The sequence below is a fragment of the Bufo gargarizans genome, chromosome 8 (assembly GCF_014858855.1).
Source record: "Bufo gargarizans isolate SCDJY-AF-19 chromosome 8, ASM1485885v1, whole genome shotgun sequence".
NCBI lineage: Eukaryota > Metazoa > Chordata > Amphibia > Anura > Bufonidae > Bufo > Bufo gargarizans.
The window spans coordinates 49,121,653-49,146,619 of NC_058087.1; the positions used below are offsets into that span (position 1 = coordinate 49,121,653).

The window sequence follows — 24,967 nt, forward strand, 5'->3', positions numbered from 1 at the left end:
AACCCGTTTTCTGCAGAGAAAAAAGACCTGTGGACAAGTTGGAAGAAGTCTCTCAAAGCTTTGACCAGCCTTCACGTGGCACAACCCTATGCTTCCTTGCCATCAACTGAAGTCAAGATACAAAGACTGTATATCTTCTGTGATGCTTCAGTCAAGGCAATTGCAGCCGTAGCATAGCTAAAGACCATAGAAGTCAAAGAACGATGCCATACAGGGTTTGTTATGAACCGGACCAAACTAGCGCAACTCCGCGAACACACGTTTCCCAGACTGGAGCTCTGCACTGCTGTGCTTGCAGTGGAGTTGGCTGAACTTATAACATCAGGAATTAATCTGGAAATCGAAGAAATCTAGTTTTATACAGACAACAAGGTAGTCCTAGGATATATTTGCAACAAAACCAGATGTTTTTACGTCTATGTCAGCAATTGGGTGCTAAGGATCATTAGATTCACTTGTCCTAAATAATCCTGCGGACCACGCCACTAGATCCATCACACCAAGCCACCTTAAGGACACAACATGGTCTATGGGTTCTGCATTCCTGTACCGTTCAATGTCTTGCAGCATCGGATCTGACACGTTTGAATTGGTAAACCCAGATCACGATGAAGAAATCCGACCGGATGTATCTGTTCTACGTACGATGACTTCGGACCACCAACTCAATTATCATTGTTTTGACAGGTTCTCCACCTGGATATTGCTTGTTTGTGCTATAGCCCGTGTAGTTCATATAGCTCAGTCTTACAAATCAACATTACCTGTAAGCCAGAAGCCCTGCAAAGGTTGGCATCACTGCAAACACGCCTTTACTGCTGCTAATCTGGAAAAGTCCAAAAACATAATAATTCGCACTATATAACATGAATGTTATTCTAAGGAAATAGACTACCTCAGCAAAGGTCAAACTGTCTCCAAGGATAGCGGTTTGAAAAACCTTGATCCCACCATTGACCAAAATGGGTTGCTAAGAAAGGAGGATTGAGTAGTGGTGTCTGTTGATGCCAAACGGGGAGTGTTCTTTCTGCCAGAGTTTTCGTATTTCTGTAGTGATTAGTGTGGTTCTACCACCATCTAGTGGTGTTTAGTTGTATTACACTTTGTTTTTCCTGTTACAAAGACTGCTGCATTATGGGTGGTGCAAAGCATTGTGGAAGTGCAAAGCATCCTGGGAAAGAGAAGCCTCCAGTCACGAGCACACATCAGCAGAGCTGTCCTTCTGCATATCTCCTTCTTAAACTCCACTATCCTTGTAAAAGCATATCTGGTGAGAGATCTACCTTCATTTCAGGGATACTGTGTGTTGCAGAGCTGTTCAGCTAGTTGTAATTGTTATTCAGGGAGTTAGTTGTTAGTACTGTTAGCTAGACATGTAATCTTGTAGTAATAATGTATGGAATGTATGTATGTAATAATGTACAGGCAGCCATTTTACCATGTGCTTCAGTGTTAATGCAAATGTTACAGTACATGCTATTCTATACTTTATACTGTATTCTTGTAGTTTTACCAAATACTCCTGTTTTACCAATCAAATACTCCTATTTTACCAATAAACAAGTAAGACTACATAGAATAGTCCTCTTATTTGGAAGACAGGAATGGTTTACGCTGAATGTCAGACTGCACACTGTGTGAACGTGTATGAAGACAGAACAGAGGGTTTAAATGAGTTATCAACCCCAGTCACTCCTGGCAGGTGTCTTCATGAGCCCACTCCATACATACCCTACATGCTAAGCCCATAGATGTACAGAATTATTTGCTCAAGGGTTAAAATAGAGGATAATATCAAAGAGACTTTGTCTGCAGTGCTGACAGCACTAGGTAAGGACTACGGAGAGCAGTACAAATATACCTTTTGTGGAGTTTTTAGCATCAGGATTAGTGGGAATATGAACTAATTGCCCTGGGAGGCAGAGCTTCGCCATGAAGTGCTCTATGTATTGAGCTGCTTCACATCCCCTTTCCTGTGCTCTGAGTGACAGTTGTAGCATCCAACCAAGAGACCACTACAGCTGTGACTCAATTCAGTAAACACTTCGCAGTTGTCCGCCTCCAGCGTACTTAGGGAGCATAATCTGACATAATAAAAGTTCATATACTCACTACTCCTGATAAACTCCACAAAAGGTATGCTTATACTGCTCTAATGACAGCCCCTACCTTTTTTTCCAGCCTTACAAACTGTTACTAAGTTACCTAGTGTTGTCAGCAGTTTAGCATGGTCAACCTTTACAAGGAATTTTTGGTGTATTTTCTCCCTCTAGTGTCCCATCCAAGTAGTAAATACTGCATTAGTCTGAAATCACGCAAGCAATTTTGATGCATTTTGTTTACAGTCCTTTCTGAAGATGTATTGACCATGATACTTCACATAAATGGCAACCAGTCACCACCGTATGATGTGACATACACACGCTAATGTCACATCGTGATGTAGCATCCTTCTTATGGGAACTAAATTGTGGCTCTACATTTTATTTGTTGTGTGAAAGTTGACATAAGTTGTATTTTTGTGAAAACATTTGAAGATCTCAGTTATGTAGTGTTGTAGATAAACTCACTGAAGATTGGGTTTTATGTTCATGCATTACGCCATACACAATGTTATTTACTTGTGTACATTAATTTAGAAAGGAAATAAAAATACTTCCTACTTCACATTATTTTGTAAGAAAACATTGCACACGTAAGAATTTCATGAACAAACATGAGATCCGAATAAGATTTGTAGAGGAAATGCTTACTATAACAATCTTAAAGCATACAGGATTGTTTTTTTTAAGCTTGCATAATGGCTTTGCTTCTTTGTAAAATCATAACACAATCTTTAGGGTGTCTCTAATGTTTTTTCATCATTTTTATTCCCTGTTTCAGCTGCACAGCTAGATGCATTTCACTCAGAAGCGGGGGGCATCTCCCTTCTGCCAGCCCTGTACTGCTGTGACAACCTTTCCCTTATTTCCCACTATGTTTATTTTCAGCTCCAGAGCTCACAGAACAGAAAAGGAAGGATAAAACACTTACAGACATACAGGAGGGCTCCTGTGATGTTTAGATGCAGTGTAGAAACAGTTGTTTTATCAGGCTCACAATCTCAGCTAGCTCTGACACACTTCCAGTTACTCTCAGCCATCTTCTGAGTCTCTGTTAGGCTACTTTCACACTAGCGTTCGTCGGTCTGCTCGTGAGCTCCATTTGAAGGGGCTCACGAGCGGACCCGAACGCAGCCGTCCAGCCCTGATGCAGTCTGAATGGAGCGGATCCGCTCAGACTGCATCAGTCTGGCGGCGTTCAGCCTCCGCTCCGCTCGCCTCCGCACGGACAGGCAGACAGCTGAACGCTGCTTGCAGCGTTCGGGTGTCCGCCTGGCCGTGCGGAGGCGTGCGGATCCGTGCGGAGGCGTGCGGATCCGTGCGGATCCGTCCAGACTTACAATGTAAGTCAATGGGGACGGATCCGTTTGAAGATGCCACAATGTGGCTCAATCTTCAAGCGGATCCGTCCCCCATTGACTTTACATTGAAAGTCTGGACGGATCCGTCCGAGGCTATTTTCACACTTAGCTTTTTTTTTGCCATTTTAATGCAGACGGATCCGTTCTGAACGGAGCCTCCGTCTGCATTATTATGAGTGGATCCGTTCAGAACGGATCCGCCCGAACGCTAGTGTGAAAGTAGCCTTAGCAGGAACAGATCTTGCCTGACAATAGGCAGTGGAGTGCAACTCAGGTGGAAGTGAGACCCCTAGTGGACATGACTTTACAGTTTTTTTCAGGTGGGTGCAGGCATATTTTTTTAAATGAAGTGATGCCATGAAGCCATATTCGATGCTATGTTGAGTGATCCTGTGTTTCCTTGTGGCTAAATAATAGCCGAACACCTCTCTATCCCTTCTGTTTCCTTGATATGCGGTGCTCCTTTTGGAATGGAACAGGAGGCCTTCGAAGTCCCCTAGCCCACCTTCATATGTACCCAGAATATTTACTACTTACACCGACCACATGAACTTCGGTCAAAGGGTGAAGAATGTTCTCAGTCTTTTTTACTATGTATTTTGTCATATGTCGTATTCCCCTCATGCCAGAATCACCTCCAAATTCCTGAAAAGAGATGTCACTGCTGTGGACCTTTTCAGCGATGCTTCTATCTGGCTCTTAAGATTTGATTTTGTCTTTGAATTTGCAAGACCTTCATGATATTTATTGGAGGCTTCAACTGTGTCAATAGGAAACCCCTTGGTAAGGTAATTATTATTTGTCTTGTGTAGTTTTCCCTTTTTTTATACTTTTATATAGTAAATTTGGAGAAGCACAAGATAAGTATTGTATTTGTTTCAATGTGTTATATCTGCTAATATTGAATTTTATGAGGCGTTGTCTTCACTTTCATGCTTAGCGCCACACCACAAAAACATAGAATGTGTGTTATTTTATTTAAATGTTTTGAGATGCCCTATTGAAGACATTCACTACTTCCTTCCTGCAATGTCTATATAGACAACAGGGGGCACATATGGGGAGATTTACTATTCAAAGTGTTCCAGAATTCTGGTGCAATTTGCTCCAAACAAAACTACATTTTTGTGCTTAATGACACAACTAGTGATGAACGAATTTCATATTTTGAAATTTGTTTGCGATTCGTTTGCTGGTAAAAGCAGAATTGCGTTATGGATTCAGTTACCATGGACCATAACGCAATTCTATGACGGAATGCATAATAGAAATCTATGGGCTGCATAACGGATCCGTCCCGTTTCCATTATGCAGGAGAGGACTCCCCTGCATAACGGAAATGGGACGGATCCGTTATGAAGCCCATAGACTTCTATATAGAATTGCGTTATGGTCCGTGGTAACGGAATCCATAATGCAATTCTGCTTTTACCAGTAAACGAATCGCAAACAAATTTCATAAGCGGAAATTCGCTCATCTCTAGACACAACCTTAAGGGCTCCGTGCCCATATTGCGGACTGCAAACAGAGGGGGCACAATATACGGGCACTGGCAAAGAGCTTTCACGAGCTTTCGGGTCCGTGCCTCTGCACTGCAAAATATAGGACATGTCCTATCTTTGGCCGTATCTTGTGGATTCAAGCCATTCAAGTCAGTGGGTCTGCATCCTCAGCACGGGTGGTGCCAGTGCATTGTGGACTGCTATTTGCAGTCCACAGCATAGGCACGGAGCCCTTACGTACCTGTGCATGAGCCCTTAAAGTGTTTTAGACACTTTTAGACATTTTTGAGACTTGTCCGACAAGGGGGTTTGGCTTAGCAGAAAAGGTTTGTGGCTTTTTGCTTATATGCAACACTGTGCACCAAAAAATGTGCTCACATTTGGCATGTTTTTGCAGGCTTCTACTATGGGATTTGTACAAGCTGCCTGTGAAATTCCTATAGACTATGATAGGATTCTATTTCAGTCTATGGTACAAATGATAAGAATAACACATGTTTAAGTCTCCTAAGGGGACTAAAAGTTATAAAAATGAACATAAAAAAATATAGAAAACACAAAAATAGTAAAAATTAAAATCACCTCCCTTTCCCAATTTTACTTATAAAAATAAACAATAAAAAACTAACTTGATTGGTATTGCTGCATTTGAAAATGTATAATCTATTAAAATATATAGTATTTGTCCTGAGTGGTGAATGCTGTAACAGAAAAATAATAAAAATGTGCAATTTGCCATTTTTTGGTCACCTTGCCCCCCCCCCCCAATTTTTTTTTAAAAGGGGTCAAAAAGTTGTATATACCCCAAAATGGTACCAATACAACTACAGCTCACCCTGCAAAATAAAGTCCTCATTGAGCTATGTGGATGGAAATGTAAAAAAGTTATGGGTGTCAGAATACGGCATGCAAAGAAAATTTATATTTTTACAAAGTGGTAAAACGTAATTTTAAATTTTGGTATCACCACAATTGTACTGAAAAGGGTCATTATTTTTTGTGCATAGTGAACACTGTAATAAATAACCCAAAAATCTTGTCAGATTATTTTTTTTGTTTCATCCAACAAATCCTGTTCAAGACAGAATAGTTGCAGTATAGGGTATAGCTAAATACATGTTTGTAATGTTACATTTTTCTTCCGTATGGTTTATGAATAACGGATTTTCACCTTTGATCTGAAAACATTGTAGGATTCAAAGTTCATTTTCTGGTCACTATAAACCAAACAGCAAAATCTCTTAGCTGTCCGGGTCACTTATGCTTTAGTCTACGCTGTGTAAGATCAGGAGAGATGTTCATTCAGCAGTTACACTTTTTTTGCACTTTTCTTATTTTTCTGAATGTGCATTTGGTGAATGGTGGCAAAATACTGGTGGTGCCACAGGAAGGAAGTCACTGGTTAAGCATGCGAAACATAGTGCAAAAGTTGTATGAAAGAGGACACCAGATTTTGCTTGTTGTTCCAGAACCCAGTTTTCATCTGAAGGATGTGGATAATTATACTATAAGGACATACAATGTGCCTTTCCACAAAGAATTTATGGAATTACAGCTCAAAGCAGCAACTGAACAAGCCTTTGTGGAAATACCTTTTTTTAAAAAGGTAGCGACTTTATACAAAGGAGTATCTAATGCAACTGTTTGGATACAAACAGCTTGCAGATACCTTCTTCAGAACTCAACTATCATCCAGGACTTGGAAGAAGCCATGTTTGATGCTATGTTGAGTGATCCTGTGTTTCCTTGTGGTGAAATAATAGCTGAACACCTCTCTATCCCTTCTGTTTCCTTCATGCGTGGAGCTCCTTTTGGAATGGAACAGGAGGCCTCAAAGTCTCCTAGCCCACCTTCATATGTACCAAGAATATTTACCACTTACACTGACCATATGAACTTCAGCCAAAGGGTGAAGAATGTTATCCTCAGCCTCTTTGACTTTGTATTTTGTCATATGTTGTACTCCCCTTATAGCAGAATGGCCTCCGAATTCCTGAAAAGAGATGTCACTGCTATTGACCTCTTCAGCCGTGCTTCTATCTGGCTCTTGAGATATGATTTTGTCTTTGAATTTGCCAGACCTACAATGCCTAACATGGTTTTTATTGGAGGCATCAACTGTGTCAATAGGAAACCCCTTGCTCAGGTAATCATTGTTTGTATTGTGTAGTTCTCCCCTTTTTATATTCGTATGTAGTGTGGGGATTCGCTCTGGTAGTCAGGACTAGCGGATGCAGTATAGAGGCAAAGTACACAGTTCTTGAATCAAACAGCGGTGTTTATTCACACATTGGTGTATAAAAAAATGCAGATCAGGTGTATCACAAAATGCAGGTTGCTTGGTGTTTTTTCACACACAAGGAAAGTCTATAAATAATAATAAGTCACCTTTTCTCCTGGGTGTTAATTCAAACCCCTGTTAGCCGTTCAGCCTCATCAAGTCCATAGGCGGCCTGTTCGTCTTTAGAGGGGCTTGAGTCGTCCAGCCCGGCTCAAACCTCAAATCCCAGCACAGTCGTCAGTTCACAGCACACAGACTCCTGAGCTCCACTGTCAGCTGCTCCTTTTTATGCCTGGCAAAACCCGGCCTGGAACATGGGGAGTAGTCACCCACCCAGCACTTTGACTACTTCCAGTAAGAGCTGTCCCGGATCAGCTATGAGAGCCGTGCTAAATCTCACGGTGTCAATTAGCAATAGCTGCTCTTACCAGCTCTTACTTCACCGAGGCTAGGAAACTCTGTGACACATACCTTCCATCTACAATGATTTCAGGTACCTTCTCACAGTAGGAACTTTGGAGAAGCCAAAGATAAGTATTGTTTTGAATTTTATTAGTGTTTCATGTTCTCCCTTTTTTTTTTAAAGTGGCCATGGCGTTTTATAGAAGTAGTTTAGAAGTAACAACTGTTGAAAGCTTGTCATACAGATGCAGTCATACATGTTTTAGTCCATATTGGCTGTTACAATTATTCAGACTGTCCATACAGCACATGTTCAATCACACCAGGCAAAGGACAAAGGGTCTTTCTGGGAATATTTTTTTCATGGAAAGATTATTTGTGGAATAGCGACCATCAGCTGAAACTTCTAAACACAGGCAGCTTCTTTCCAGGCGATGACAACCTGTCAACAGTCAACTAAAACAATTATTTGCTGTAAAATTTCTCCAGAACCACTATCATTTTGGTTGTGTATGGCCACCTTTAACCCCCAGCAGCACATTAGAACTGTGATTAAAATGGATCTGTCACTACAACACCCTATGTAAAGGCAGCATATTACAGATACAGGTCTGTACTCCATATTTATAAATGCACTGTATTCATGAGGGGAGTGCTGCCCCTGCCAGTGTCTAATGTGACTGACAGGCTGCTGTATATACATTTATACACAGCCAGCCATTAATCACCATATACAGAGAAAATTCTCCTCTAATCCATCCAGCACACTTATAGCTACCAGTCTAATGTATTCTTTCATAGCCAATATTGGCCAAATGGCGCACCTTTTTTGTGCCATTTTGGCCAATAGGAGAACGAACCTCTATATATCATATGCCACCTTTGATAGGCCATCAATATTAGATCGGTGGGAGTCCGCCTCTTGACACCCCCCACTGATTGTGACACATACCATTTATTATAGCTTTGTCCCATTTCAGCTTTGGACCTATGTCTGGGAAACAATAAAGAGGCTTCAGCACTCACCCCACGTCGCTGCCCCTGCAAACAACTGATCGGCCAGGGTGTCAAGAGCCAGACCTCCACCAGTTAAATATTGATGCTGGTGCAAAGGATTGGCCATCACTATTAAAGTGGATAGCCCTTTAAATCCTCCATCTTCTGCTGGCTTTGGTCCAGTCTACACAAGAAAGCTAACAACTGCATAAAACAGAAAATGTCAACCTATTATGACTCTTCTCCAATGTGAAAACTGGAATGTTGGCTTTGATCAAAGTAATGAAGGGTATGGCATTCATCTGAAATACATGCTGTTTGCTAGGTCCCATCATATTTGCGTTTCTACATAATGCTTTATGCACAGTAAGAAAAATACATACCTATAGGCTTTGTTCAAATCTCCATGTCTGTCCCGGCAGAGGCGGACACTGCTGGACACGGCAGGATCCCCATTCACTATAATGGGATCCAGCTGAGATTAGGCAGGTTTACAACTTAAATGCTAGCTTTCTGTCAGAGAAATAACCACTGCATTTTTCTGGTAGAAAGATGGAATTTATGCCAGAAACCCCTTGGATCCCATTATGGTGAGTGGGAATCCAGAGGTATCTCAGTCGTGCACTCCTGACCAGCTCGGCTGCCCCATAGGCTGATTTTAATTAGTGAGTATATAGTCAGGCCTGCTCTCCCTCATTCACTTGAAGCCATTTGGCACCAGGAGTGGTATAGTGTGGACTGTCATTGCATTTTTTGGTGGCCATTTGGCACCAGGAGTGGTATAGTGTGGACTGTCATTGCATTTTTTGGTGGCCATTTGGCACCAGGAGTGGTGTGGAGTGGGCCCGGCATGCATGTTGGTACCTGCATTCCTTGGATATAATGGAGGCCATTTTGGCACCAAAGATGACAGAAATTATAGCAGGCACAGCATGCATGTGGAACCTACACTCCCTGAATTATATGGTAGCCGTCATGGCACATAACAGGTAGAATTTAGAGATCGCCTTGACGTGTGGCAGACAGGCTCAAATAATTTTGTACAATATGATTTGCCAAGCATCTCTAATTTAAAAGTATAGCACAAGCAATTATTATGCATTTCTGTACTTTATTTGGTTTGCAGAGTGCTGTTGCATTGCATATTTTGTTTTACAGAATCCAGAGGTGTCTGGCTATGCCAGATACAGTAACTCTGGTAGTGTGGATTTACCAAATGGAGATGTGAACCAAGACTGAGGGCATGTCCACAGATCGAGTGCATGCTGTAAATCACATCAGCATGTCAATTTACTGTATGCTGCAGACTTTCACCACATGTGACAATGCAAAGGTTATTAAAGAGGACCTTTCACCGCTCCTGACATGTCTGTTTTAGTAGCTACATGCATCCCCCATGTAATTACGATTCTGGAGCATCTATTCTTCTGGGTCTATGTTGTGCCATTCCTTTATCATTTATGAATTAATCGGAAAATGGCAGCACTGATTGGATAGAGTGAGTCTGTGCAGGGACACTCCCCCCAACTGGTTACCTCCCCTCTGTACCCTTACTGCAGACTGCTAGCAATTCATTCATAACTTCTAGTAGAAATAATACAGGAATGGCACAACATAGAGACATAAGAATAGATGCTCCAGAATTGTTATTACACGTGGAACACTAGATGTAGAAAATATATTCCTCCTCCCCCATGAATTTTTTTTTATATATAGTAAATCCTTATTTGAAACTTATTCTGTGTCATATTACTTTACAAATCATGACAAATATATAAAGAGGTATTGTTTATGTGTCTGAGAAGATCAGCTACTATGTGATCCTCCTCATTTTCACATGCCTGTCTCTGGCTGTAAATCCACTTTAAAATGATTTTTACTAAGGCAAATCTTTTCTTCTGTATTGACACTAAGGCCACTGTCACACAGTCAGTGTTTTATTCAGTCATTGTGAGCCAAAACCAGGTGCGGGCAAAAAACACAGAACAGGTACAAATCTGTCCACTACCCTATCTCTGTGTGGCCTCTACTCTTCTAACCCTCTCCAAAGACAAGGGGTTGTCCAGCCTAAATAAAAAATGGATGACAGGCAGGAAATGATGTAAAAAAAATATATATATATCAAGAATCTTATGAAAATCCCATTGTTTCAGCTCCACAAATCCCTTCCCAACTGTTTCCAATCTCCACTGGATTAGAAGTGATTCTGTCCACGGTCGCCAGACCGCTGCAGCCAATCACTGTCCTCATGGGCGATGTGTCCATGAATAACACAAAACCACAGAAGCTCAGCAGTCACCACTGAGGGTGTAATAGAAAATTTTAGGTGACATATTCCCTTTAACTACAAACCGTTACTGATTCACATTACAAGCCTCATTCACCTCACCCCTCAGACTACTAAATAACTAATGTCTAACTAATAAATCACAATGAACTGAAGGTCAGCACACAGCAACCGATGATAGATTTAGTTACCATCCCCTTCTTAAATTGGAGATGGGAAGGTGCAGGAGTGGACTATACACTGTGGAGGTCATTTGTTATGGGATAGATAAATGAGAACCTTCACAGATGATAGATTAAGTTATGTCTGACACTCTCCACATGGAGCTACACAAGACTGGATCGCTGTCTCTATTTCTTCTTATTTTGTGTCTGGGATCCTTCCCGTGTTCTGATGCTGGGAATCTGCTGGTAATACCTATGGATGGAAGCCACTATATCAGTATGGTGACATTACTAGAGACACTAGGACAACAAGGCCATCGGATTGTGGTGCTGGTTCCAGAAAGCAGCCTGCATATAAAAGCTTCAACCAATTACATCTTGAAGACCTACCCGGTACAATATACAACCGACCAACTTAGGGAACGTAACGCAAGATCTGCTGATGATTTTTTTGCTGAAATTCCCAGTTTCAAAAGGATAATGAAAAGCTTTGAAAGATTGACTAATATCAGAAGCCTTATGCATACAACATGCCGACATCTGCTTCAGAATAAAGAAGTCATTGGTTACTTGAGAGGACAATTGTTTGATGCTGCCTTGCTATCTCCTATTTTTCCATGTGGACATATTATAGTTGAATATCTAGGAATTCCCTCTGTGGCTTTTTTAAAGAGTCTTCCATGTGGCATTGACCATCAGGCCACACAATGCCCAAATCCTGCTTCTTATGTGCCTAGATTCTTCACTATGTACACTGATCACATGAGCTTCTCTCAAAGGATATGGAATGCGCTTCTTTGGGTATCAGATGGCTTTCTTTGTAAGTTTCTTTATAATGACTTTGGGGACTTGGCTTCAGAATTCCTGCAGAAAGAGGTTTCCATGTTAGACCTCTACAGGCGAACATCTATATGGATCGTGAAGTATGATTTTGTGTTTGAATTCATTAGACCAGTAATGCCCAATATGGTCCTCATCGGAGGCATCAACTGTATCAATAGGAAAACTCTGACACACGTGAGTTCAAAATGGAATAATTAAGCTTTTGTCTATTTTGCCTAGCCAAACAGTTGTTGAGTATGGAGGCTCATGTATTTTTGCCAGTGACAAAATTTTAGCAAATATAGGGCATCATTTATTAAGACCAGCGTTTGACGCCAGTCTTAATGACCCCCTATATCATGAAGTTATGAACAGGTACTGGCGGCTTCTACATAACTTCAGCGCATCCAGCACCAGTCTAAATGTCAGCCAGCTTCCTAGCTGGCTTACATTTAGACCATTTTCTAAAACAGGCATAGAAAATAATGAACGAGACAGACCTGCTGGCCCGCTCCCTCCTCGCCCACTTTTTTAGACCTGGTGTGAGTGGGGGAAAAAAATCAGAGATTGCTACAGGCGTATTTCAACATAATAAATGACCTCCACAGTGTATAGTCCACTCCTGCACTTTCCCCATCTCCAATTTAAGAAGGGGATGGTAAAACTTCTCTTTACCTCTCAGGCAGCAAAAGCTTAATAAACTTTTTAGTATTAATTGAAGGAACTTACATATTGAGATTATTTGCATGTTGCGCATGGCTTCCCGTATTCAGATACAAAAGAGGTGCTAGTTATTTTTGTGTGCTCCAGAGGACTGAAGTTAGTGAATACAATGGTTGTACCTAGTGTTACATTTTAAGGTTGTAGGGCACAACTTTGGTAAAGTTCTGATTGACCTTTGCTCTTAGGCCTCCTGTACACAACTGTAGGTGTCCCGTTGCCGTATTGCAGACCACATATGCGGATCTTCAATACACAGGCACCGTTCAGTGTGCATTCTGCATCTTGGATGCAGACCCATTGACTTGAATGGGTCCACAAATCCAGAGATGCGTAATGGAAACACGGAACCGAACACTACGGAGTGCTTCCGTTCTGGAAAAATATAGAACTCTATCTTTTTGAGGAACGGACGGAGGCCGACCCATTCAAGTTGAAAGGGTCTGGATCCGTCTCGGTGGCCGCACGGAGGTTGCCCGTGCATTGGGGACCGCAAATTGCAGTCCCCAATGCACGGAACAGAACAAATAGGTACTCCAAGATAGCATCTCTTAGAAAACCTTAAAACAGTTTACCCACGACAGATGTTAAAGGGGTTCTGCACTTTCAATTAACTGATGATCTATCCTCTGGATAGATCATCAGCTTCTGATCGGCGGGGGTCCGACACCAGGGACTCCCGCCGATCAGCTGTTTGAGAAGGCAGCGGCACCCCAGCCTTCTCACTGTTTACCGCCAGGCCGCCCGCCCACTGACGTCACGACTTGTATCAACTAGAGTGGGCGCGGCTAAACTCTGTTCACTTGAATGGAGCTTAGCCGCGCCCACTCTAGTTGATACAAGTCGTGACGTCAGTGGGCGGGCGGCCCGGCGGTAAACAGTGAGAAGGCCGCGGCGCTGCTGGAGCTCCGCTGCCTTCTCAAACAGCTGATCGGCGGGGGTCCCGGGTGTCGGACCCCCGCCAATCAGAAGCTGATGATCTATCCAGAGGATAGATCATCAGTTAATTGAAAGTGCAGAACCCCTTTAAACTTACCGGCCTATAGTTTCTGGGCTCTGTTTTTGGACCCTTTTTTAATATTGGCACCACATTTGCTATGCGCCAATTATGTGGAACACTCCCTGTCAATATAGAGTCCTTAAATATCAGAAATAAGGGTATGACATTACTTAATTCTCTTAGGATACGGGGATGTATGCCACCTGGTCCTGGCGATTTGTCTATTTTAATCTTTTTAAGACACCGCTGTTCTTCTTCCTGGGTCAGACAGGGCACTTTTAATGGGGAATTTACTTTTACATTCTGCATTTTAGCTGACAGTTTATTTTCATCAGTTAATACAGTGGAGAAAAAAAATATTTAATAGCTTTGCTTTCTCCTCATCGCTCTCTGCAACTGCCCCCTCATTACACCTTCAGATTTATACCTTTTACCATTTATATCATTAAAGAACATTTTATGGTTAGTTTTGCTCTCTTTGGCAATTAATCTCTCAGTCTCTAGTTTGGCTGCTTTTATTATTTTTTTACATATTCTATTTTTTATAGTTTTTCAGTGCTTCCTCGCTACTCTCCTGTTTTTGTGATTGAAATGCTTTCTTTTTGTCATTTATTGCTTTCTGTAAAGTTCTATTTGTCCACATTGTTTTTTTTTCTTGTTCCTTAACCTTTTATTCCCATAAAGGTATGTACCTCTCAAAATTAGATTTTAGGATACTTTAAAAAATATTTCATTTTGTGGGTGTATTTTTGTTTTTGAGGACTTTGCCCCAGTTAGTTAGGCCTATGGCCTCTCTTAGTTGGCTAAATTTAGCTTTTTTGAAATTTGGTATTTTTGTTCCTTCCTGAATAAACACACACTAATTGTTTGGTTAATGGTTAAAAATTAAGTTTTCTGTCTCTCAAGGTTTTTATTGCTTTATAACAAAACAAATAGAAAGTAGACGGTATAAGTGCCCAGTGTGAAGTGGAATTGCACATGCTGAAAAACATTGAATAGAAATACAAAGATAGCCATGCTAAACTACAGAGCTGGTTACTGCAGCTCAGTCCCATATAACTGAATGAAGGAACCAGGCTTGGCCACTCCACAGTGTGATGTGCCGGTGGTCAGACCCCTGCCAATCTTATGTTTATGACCTATCTTAAAGGGGTTACCCAACCCCTATAATGACCCCCCCCCCCCCATGCCCGGGCCCTCGTATATATTATACTTACCTGCTTCCCAACACATGTGTCACTCCGGATCCCTGAATGGCTACTGCTGCATCTTCACGTAGTTCGAATCAAAACATTTGGTGACAAAGGGAGTAGCCAATAGCAGGCTGTGATGGGGAAGAGCTCATGCCCATCGCGGCCTGCTATTGGCTGCTTCCCCCCCCCCCCCCTTGCTGGATGTTCTGATCCGAGCGACGGGGAGATGCAGCAGCGATAGTGCTGGGATCCGGAGCGACATGGGTGCTTGGAAGCAGATAAGTATAATGTATATGAGGTGCCCGGGGATTATAGGGGTTGGATAAGCCCTTTAAGTGTACATCTCCTTTTTGTGGACTTGGTGAGGAGGGCCTAAAATGCAGATTGCAAATCTGGTGGATTTTGGACTTTTCTATGCTAAAAAGAGGCATAAGGGGAATGCTAAATTTCTCCCCATATCCATCTTCAAATACAAACCAGGAATTGAGGCAGAAGCTCATGGCAAACACCCACCCCCTGTCTCTCACAGTAGAAACACAATTGATGATAAGACTAATCTTTACCTTCTTTCCAAGGATGCATAAAAAGCAAGTCTGTGTAGTCACATTCTGGTGACTGGTTGTGATTAGAGATGAGCGAATTTCCTATTTTGAAATTCATTCACGCTTCGTTTGGTGGTAAAAGCAGAAATGTATTATAAATTCCGTTACCACGGACCATAACGCAATTCTATGGAGGAATGCATAACGGAATGCCTTTAAAGGCATTCCGTTATTCAGTTCATCATAATAGAAGTCTATGGGATGCAAAACGGATCCGTCCCATTTCCGTTATGCAGGGGAGAACTCTTATGCATAACGGAAAGGGGACAGATCCGTTTTGCATCCCATAGACTTCTATTATGATGGAATGAATAATGTAATGCCTCTAAAAGGCATTTTGTTATGCATTCCACCATAGAATTGCGTTATGGTCCGTGGTAACAATCTATAACGCAATTCTGCTTTTACCACCAAACGAAGCGTGAACGAATTTCATAACATGAAATTCGCTCATCTCTAATTGTGATGTACAGTAAAGCAGAGAACTAGAGAGAACGCGTTACAGATTTCTTTTCTTCTGCCAGTTAAAACCAGATAGAAACACCTATAGTTCTTTGTACTTGGATTTCATTTTCTAATTGTAGATTTTTTTTTTATCCTACCATATTTTCTGAACATGATTATGGGGGCGGACATCTTGCCTGAGCTGTTTTTAACAACATTTAGAGATGCTTTACAGCAGCCACCATGGGCCATTAACACAATAAACAGGAGGGGACCTCTGACCCCTAGGCTCAGGCTCCCTTGTGCCCCCACATAGTAGTTATCCTCTTCACAATAGTGATGTCTCCTTTGTCCCCCCACATTGTAGTTATTCCACCTTATTTCTACAAATTAGTAGTTATTCCCCCTTAGTGCCCCATACAACACAATAGTTATGGCCCCTTAAAGGGCATCGGTCAGCAGATTTCTACTTCTGAAACTGGCCGACCTGTTGTCTGTACGCTTGGCAGCTGAAAGCATCTGTGTTGGTCCCATGTGATGTTTTATTATATGCAAATGAGCCTCTAGGAGCAACAGGGGCGTTGCTGTTACACAGAGGATCATCTCTCTACAGCTGCCACGCCCCCTGCACTTTGATTGACAGGGCCTGGTGTGATGATGTTTTCACTGCCTGGTACTGTCAAAGTAGAGAGGATGTGACAGTTACATAGAGAGCTGAGCCTCAGTGTAATGGCAACTCCTCCTTTGCTCCTAGAAGCTCGTTTGCATATATTAAAACATAATATGCCTGCATTTACCTGAAAAAGCTGTAACGTTATGGCCACTAGGGGTCTAATTTCCACTTAATTTGCAGTCCTCTGCCTGTTTTCAGACAAGAATGATTGCTCACAGGAAGTGGGGGCGTGTCAGTGCTAGCTGAGATCTGAAGCCTGATAAAAGAATCGGTTCTACACAGCTTTTGAAGATTATAGGAGCCTCCTGTGTGTCTGTAACTGTGATTTCCCAATCATCTGTTCTGTGAGCTCTGGTACTGGAAACAAACATAGTGGGAAGTAAGGGAAAATATGTTACAGCAGTACCACCTGGTTATGAGAGAAATGCATCTAACTGTGCAACTGAAACAGAATAATTAGGCTGAAAAATACATTAGCCCTTTGTACAAAGAAGCAAAGCTATTATGCAGACTTTTTTTTTAAAACTCAGGTACACTTTAAGTAAAGTTACATTATTATTCACAGCCACTGCGACATCTTTATTCTTGCAGTCCCCGAGAGTGAAGGGTCGAGGTTTATGGTCTGGCCTAGAACCCCAATAAAACTAAGAGTATAGTTTTAAGTGTAGGAAGATGATGTGTAGGGATGGACATAGGAAAGCAATGGACGCCAGCCCTTCATAATACACAAATCTGTTTTTGCATTTTGTGCGGGTCGGATGTGGACCCATTCACTTCATTGGGATCACAAAAGATGCAGACAGCACACCATGTGCTGTCCACAGCCATATGTACGTTCCACAGCACCTGCAAAAAATAGAACATGCCCTATTTTTGTCCATATTACGGAAAAGAATAGGACTGTTCTATTATGGGCCAGACGTTCTGTTCCGCAAAATGCAGATGGCACACAGCTGGTATCCGTGATTTGCAGACTACAAAAACAACTAAGGCTGTGTGCATGAGTTCTGAGTAGGAGCATCACTAAATATACTGGTCAGGCATTCATTGACCATGCAGCCATATTAGATTGCCCAATGCTTGGGCAGGATGAGCACCAATTGACGATAATTACATCATCGATTAGTTCTACTACTGTTTATTTTTTCTGACCAAAAAGTTTTGCAGTGCTTTCATTATGTAGCATGAATTACGCTGTATAAACCTGGCCTTTTTTTCTCTGTTTTTCAGGACTTTGAGAAGCTAGTGAACAGCTCTGGTGAACATGGCTTTGTGGTTTTCTCCCTGGGATCGATGGTGTCTGAGATTCCTATGGACAAAGCAATGGATATGGCAGAAGCATTCAGATCCATTCCTCAAACGGTAGGCAACTTGCTTGAAGCAAAAAGTAAATGATTTCCTTATTAGCTGTGAAGTAACAACAAAACTAGATTTACAAAGACTCTTAGGAAGAAGACAAAGTGGGAAATTAACATGAGGAGAATATCAGTTTTGAATATGTGATTTGCGTCAGATTTATCAAATGGCGAACATTGTTTAATAGTCTGACACTAGCCAATCGGTGCTACCCCCCATTAGAATTGATGCTCCAGAATTATTACATGGGAAATGCAAGTTGTTGCTAAAACCGACATTGTCAGGAGAGATTACAGATCTTCTTTAACCCCTTCCCGACACATAACGTAATAGTACGTCATGGCGGCAAGTGACTTCCCGCATTTGGACGTACTATTACATCATGGTGATCGGCTGGGCACTGGAGCGATGCATGCTCGATCACTGCAGGGGCCCAGCAGTCCCTAATAGCCAGGCTCCTGCTGTATCCGCCGGCATTGCTGTAAAAGCCGATGCCAGAGGATTAACCCCTTCTATGCCATGGTCGGCGCTGACCGTGGCATGGAAGGGGGTTTGCGGCAGGTGAGACCGCCCATTGGGTCCCCGCGCTGCTGTGGCGTGGACCCGATGGGTGACAAGGCAGCCGGATGCCTTGCACGCATGGGGACCTGCCTTCTATGGGGGCCGACGAAATCCAGCCCCAGGCTGGGTCTCCCAGGCAACCTGTTAGTGTATTACTCAGTGTAAATATTAGGCAATGCATTATGCAACGGGCTGCCCCCTAGGGCCCTATAGTATGGTTGGTACCCAGGTAGGAATGGCCGAGTGGTATAGGGTGGCCTACAATATCCCTTAATGTTTGTGTCACGGTGCTCCTACCTGGATACGACTGGGGCCCAGGCATTGGCTCCGAAGCAGGAAATAGGGGGGTATAGTTGAGGGGTTTGAAAAAATAATTGAGTCCAGACTTTGTGATGAAGTTGAATAGCAGCTTTACTTTGGTAAACATTGATCAGAAACAATCTTCAAACTGTCTTGGTTCCAGCAGGCTTTGGCATTAAAACTCTGGCAGGCAAACCCAACTCTGCTGCATCTGTTGGTCTCTGGCTCTGCTATACTGACAGGCTGACTGTAATCACTCAGCTTTTGCTGTATGCTGCAACTTCTCTCTGTAGTCTGTCTCTTAAGTTATACCGGGGAACTTTCTTCCTAGCTTCTAGGGCTTCAAGCTTTGGCCTCCATGTCCAGCTGAGCTTAGGGTGCTCTGGCTGGCTTGGCTTGGGCACGACCCGAAGAGACGTGGCCCTGCACACCTTTACCTAGCTTGGGGTACACTAGGACTGACCTCTAACTGGTCCCCACCCTTCCTGCAGTAAGTCAGACTTGCCCACTCATCCACAGAGGGGGGTTAGAATGGAATGGAAGGTTCCATTCTACCTGTAACTCTGCCATGTTTGCTGCCACCTGCTTGTGAAACAGGCACATTACACGTTAACATAAACCGTTGCATAGAAATAGATATGCACATTATACAGGACCTGGAAATAAATGCATAGATGACGTGATATTAGCATAAACAGATAGAAGCAAGGCGTAGGAGTGGTAATTCCACTCTGGGGCGTTACAATTACAATACAGATGTATTGTAATGCATTGCAGAGGGGATCAGACCCCCAAAAGTTGAAGTCCCAGTGGGACAGAAATAAAGTTAAAAAAAAAGTTAAAAAAAGTGTTTAATAAAAAATTTAACATTTTGTTTAAAAAATGCTATTATTGTATTAAAGTGAAATAAATAAAAAAGAGTAGACATATTAGGTATCACCGCGTCTGTAACAACCTGCTCTATTAAAATATCACAATGACCTAACCCCTCAGGTGAACACCATAAAAAAAAAAAAGCAATTTTTTGTCACCTAACAGCACAAAGTGCAACACCAAGTGATCAAAAGGGCGTATGCCCCCCAAAATAGTACAAATCGAACCGTCACCTCATTCTGCAAAAAATGAGATCCTACCTAAGACAATCAGCCAAAAAATAAAAAAGCTGTGGCTCTCAGACTTTGGAGACACTAAAACATTGTTTTATTATTGTGTAAAACTTAAATAAATAAGAAAAGTATACAGATTAGGTATTCCCGCGTCCCTAGCGACCTGCTCTATAAAAATATCACATGACCTAACCCCTCAGGTGAACACTGTAAAAATAAATAAAAACTATGTCAAAACAACCAATTTTTTGGTCACCTTGCCCCATAAAGTGTAATATTGAATGATCAAAAAAATCATATGTACCCAAAAATGGGACCAATAAAAATTTCAACTCTTCCTGCAAAAAATGAGCCCCTGCACAAGATGATCGGCGGAAAAATTTATATTATGGTGTTCAGTAAATGGAGACACAAAAACATAATTTATTTTCAAAAATGCTTTATTATATAAAACTGAAACAAAAAGTAGACATATTTGATATCATCGTGTCCGTAACAGCCTGCTCTATAAAAATAGCACATGATCTAACCTGTCAGATAAATGTTAAAAAAATATAAATTAAAATAAACGGTGCCAAAACAGCCATTTTTGGGTTACCTTTCCTCACAAAAAAACGTAATATAGAGCGACTAAAAATCATATGTACTCCAAAATAGTACCCATAAAACTGTCACCTTATCCCATAGTTTCCAAAATTGGGTCACTTTTGGGAGTTTCTACTGTAGGGGTGCATCAGGGCGAATTTTTGAAGCCATAGTTCTAGAGTGAAGGGCATAATATATTCCATGTTATGTTTCATGTTTCAGTGATTGCAATGTTCATCTCCGTCAAGGACCACTTATCACTGATCAAACATACAGTATTGCAGAGCCATATTATAGAGTTCTTCTTCTAGGGGTAAATGTGGTGCTTCGTGATGTTTCATACTGTATGACAGTGCCTGTTGTTCCAGTATCTACATAAAGGCAAACTATAATTGTTGTGTTCTAGGTTATATGGAGATACACAGGGAAAGTGCCTTCAAACCTGGGAAGTAATACCCACCTGGTGAAATGGCTGCCACAAAATGACCTGCTCGGTGAGTATTACACTGGTTAGATACATATGCAACAAGGAGTAAAATGAAAGAATGCAGTGTTTTTTCTTTGAAGACATCAAACAGAAACCATAAGATACTTGCATAGCCTACTCCTACCATGTATCCATAAATAAGTTTTACATAGGCTTGTGGTTCATGTACAGAGAAGGAAATTCTTGAATGTTTCTGTTTTACTTTTTATTCTCATAAGGCACAGGAGTATAAGGCATCTGGTGGAAGCCTAACTCCTATGAGAACACAACAGTGGGGCATATTGAAATCCAACATGTGCCACCACTTTGTTCTTTTGACATCTGCTGCCAAGGAAGTGTTAAGACACCCTGTGCACATCAGTTTAGATTAAGACGATATCTAATGGTGTATAGTTACCTTTAAACATCTTATGTAGATGCTTAGACCTTGCAGGTTATCCCTGACTATCCTCAATCATCTGCCCTCCAGCTTCATGACTTTTTCGATGTCCCTTCCCTTGTCTAGTAGCCTGCCCTTTCAAGCATACGCTTTAAGGCCTCATGCACATGACTATATGTATTTTGCGGTCCACAGAAAGCATATCCACAAAATATGGGTGCTGTCTGTGTTACATCAGTTTTTTTTTTTTACTTCAATGGGTCCATGGTGTTCACTTTGCGGCCAAGTATAGGACATGTTCTATGGATGATCCGTGTGCTTTCTGTATCTACAGAACAAGTCCTATTATTGGCCATTAAAACATTCGGTCGTGTGCATGATGCCTCAATTATATATGATGGGCTTAACACTCCCCTTTTTATGTCTTGGCTTCAGCATAGGTCTATGTTCTATTGTGAGTTTATATTTTAGAATAAGGAAATAATAATTCTAACATAAGTATAAAAGGACATACTGACTTGAATATGGATGAATCGCAGTACCAGACACAACCTATGGAAAAGAGTGGCATGATGTCTGGAAAAGAAGCAGATCCTTTTACTAATCCCAGGATTAACAATATAACGATGCCCCCTCTGTCCGGTCCAACATGTCACAATGCCCATGTACCCCATTGTGATTGAAGATCGCAGAAACCTAAAAACAAAAAAAAGTTGGTTTATCTTTGATTTAACATTAATAAATTACTTTGGTATAGGGTAGGAAAAAAACAACAGCATGAGAGCGTTTCAGACCATTTATTTTCATATTTTACCAGCTCATCCAAAAGCCCGCGCCTTTATTACCCATGCGGGGTCACATGGAATCTACGAGGGTATCTGCAATGCGGTCCCCATGGTTATGTTACCCCTCTTTGGTGACCAAATGGATAATGCTAAGAGAATGGAGTCTCGAGGAGCTGGAGTGACACTCAATGTTTTGGACATGACACCAGAAGACCTTATTAACGCTCTGGACTCTGTGATAAATAAGCCAAGGTAAGTGCAAAATATTAGCATTCAAAAGATATTTAAGCCTTAACTGGTAGTTTGTGATCCTATTAGGGTAGTTTCACACTAGCGTTGCCGGAACTGCCTGCCGGATCCGGAAATCCGTATGGAAACTGATATCATTTGTTTCTGGATCCGTCTGACAAATTGATTGCAATACCGGTTCCGTCTCTCCGGTGTCATCCGGAAAAAACGAATCCGGTATTTATCTTTTTCACAGAATTAAAGGTCTGCGCATGCGCAGACTCGGAAACCAGATCAGTTTTTCCGGAAAACTTGGTACTGGATCCAGCTTTAATACATTTCAATGGAAATGAATGCTGAATCCGGCAATAAGGCAAAGTGTTCCGGAATTTTGGCCAGAGAAAATACTGCCGCATGCTGCAAGAGGGACTGAACTGAAGACATCCTGATGCATACTTAACGGATTGCTTTCTATTAAGAATGAATTGGGACAAAACTGAAGTGTTTTTTTCCGGTATTGAGCCCCCTTTTTTTTATATACCAAAAAACGCTCAGAATGCTTGTTAGAAGTACATATGATTTTCAGTGTTTTTACAAGCCAAAAAACCATCCAAAAATTTAGTGCGACTCTTACAGGGGTTCTCAAAGATCGGCAAGCTCTTCTCATATGGCCAGGGTTATAAAATAAATAAATAAATAATAGACACATATCATCAGTACTCTGGTTTCAGCATGAAGCTGCCTTCTCCTCCACATCTGGTCTCTACTAGACTGGAGGGGTGATGAGCTAAAGCTGTTGATTGGCTGGCACGTCACATATAACCAAAAGCGGTGAAGAAGGTAGTTTGATGCTGAAACTGGAGCATCAGTGACAGGAGCATGCAGTACATCTGCTGAAACGGATGCCAAATGTGCATAACGGATACACAGGATCCATTTATATTTTTATTTTTTCCAGTTCAAACAGATCAGGACGGAAAATGAAACTGTGATGTGAACCCTGCCTTGCTTGTACAATTTACCATGCTAATACTGTCGCTCTATAAATACAACTTAGGCAGAGATATAAAAGGTTTTACACCCCCCCCCCCCCCATTTTGAGTTTTATTAAAACTTAAAAAGAAAATTAGACTGAAAAATCATATCCAAATACAGAAACTCCAAAGTTACATCTGAACACATTAGTAACCCTGTTCCTTTTTTTTCCCCCCTAATTCTTTTCAAACCTAGCTACAAGGAGAACGTCCAGCGATTGTCCGCTCTGCATCTGGACAGACCAATTCATCCTCTAGACCTTGCAGTCCACTGGGTAGAGTTTGTCATGAGACACAAAGGTGCACCCCACCTGCGACCAGCTGCTCATGATCTGAACTGGATACAGTACCACTCCTTAGATGTCTTCGCCTTCCTCCTTGCAGTTCTGGTCACCACGTTCTTCATCAGCTTCAAATGCTGCGCCTACACCTGCAGACGATGCTGTGGCAGAAAGTCTAGACCGAAGTCCAAATCCAAAAAAGAATAGCGTGTGCTTATGTAAAACTACTAGAATTATTGCAGTTTCATTCCATGTTGTGAAATTAGCTTCTACCCAATAATGTGAATTTAAAACAATTTTTTTTATACTTTTATTGCAAAATTGACTGAGAAAACACCTGTGCAACTTGCCTTCTAAACACTGCAATTAAAGATCAGTCCTTCAATGAAACTCTTTAAAATCTTTCATTTCTGACTGTCACAAATTTCAGCTTTAAAACATTAATATGGCTATATTCACATTAAACAGTTTTTGTAGATTTGCCCCTGTGGTGATCCATTGCAGCAGCCTGCTATACAATATACAATAGCCGAGCAAGACATTTCAATGGACTGTCTACTTCAAAGGGTTTATCCTCCAAGGAGCCTTTATCGCCTGCCCCCTGTCCACAGGATAGATGATAAATATTTGATCACTGGGGGAGGACAGACGGCGGAGACCCTAAGTAATCCCAAGAACATAAGTCAGTGCAGTGAAAATGTAGTTTGAAGAATCAGGCCAGAAGCAAACATAACAGTCTCTTTTTAAAGCCTCATGCACACGACCGTTTTTCAGGTCCGCATTCGAGCCGCAGTTTTTGCGGTTCGGGTGCGGACCCATTCACTTCAATGGGGCCGCAAAAGATGCGGACAGCACTCAATGTGCTGTCCGCATCCGTTGCTCCATTCCAAGGCCTTGCAAAAAAAAAAATATATATAGCATGTCCTATTCTTGTCCGTTTTGTGGACAAGAATAGGCATGTCTACAATGGGCCGCCCGTTCTGTTAATTGCAGAAGGCACACTGGCGGCTTCTGTTTTGCGGACCGCAAAAAACAGAACTGTCGCATGCATGTGGCCTAACTAAGGCTGGGTTCACACTTGAGCGTTGCGCAAACGCGCGTTTTACGCGCGTTTTTGACGCGCATTTTTATGCGCGTTTTTGTAATAGTAAACGCGCGTTTGACGCGCGTTTGTGTGATTCACTACAGTGTCCTATGGCCACAAACACCCCAAAAGTCGCTCATGTACTTTTTGGAGCGTCGGGCGTTTTACAGCGCGATCGTACGCGCTGTAAAACGCCCAAGTGTGAACCATTCCCATAGGGAATCATTGGTT

General features: G+C 41.8%; 1 protein-coding gene across 7 annotated transcripts in view; it reads left to right on the plus strand.

Moving 5' to 3' along the window:
* LOC122944480 (UDP-glucuronosyltransferase 1A1-like) overlaps positions 1-24,040 on the plus strand; it is a 103,970-nt gene extending 79,930 nt beyond the window's left edge. For 5 of the 7 annotated variants that reach the window (XM_044302797.1, XM_044302799.1, XM_044302796.1 and 2 more), the window contains exons 2-5: positions 17,781-17,912; positions 20,865-20,952; positions 22,142-22,361; positions 23,568-24,040. In XM_044302797.1, coding sequence (XP_044158732.1) covers positions 17,781-17,912; positions 20,865-20,952; positions 22,142-22,361; positions 23,568-23,859 — 732 coding nt within the window. In that variant the 3' untranslated portion in view covers positions 23,860-24,040. Of the gene's footprint in view, positions 1-6,247; positions 7,113-11,217; positions 12,114-17,780; positions 17,913-20,864; positions 20,953-22,141; positions 22,362-23,567 lie in introns of those variants that run through there. The other 2 variants (XM_044302801.1, XM_044302795.1) reach the window with 2 other exon arrangements.
* The last annotated feature ends 927 nt before the right edge of the window (positions 24,041-24,967 follow it).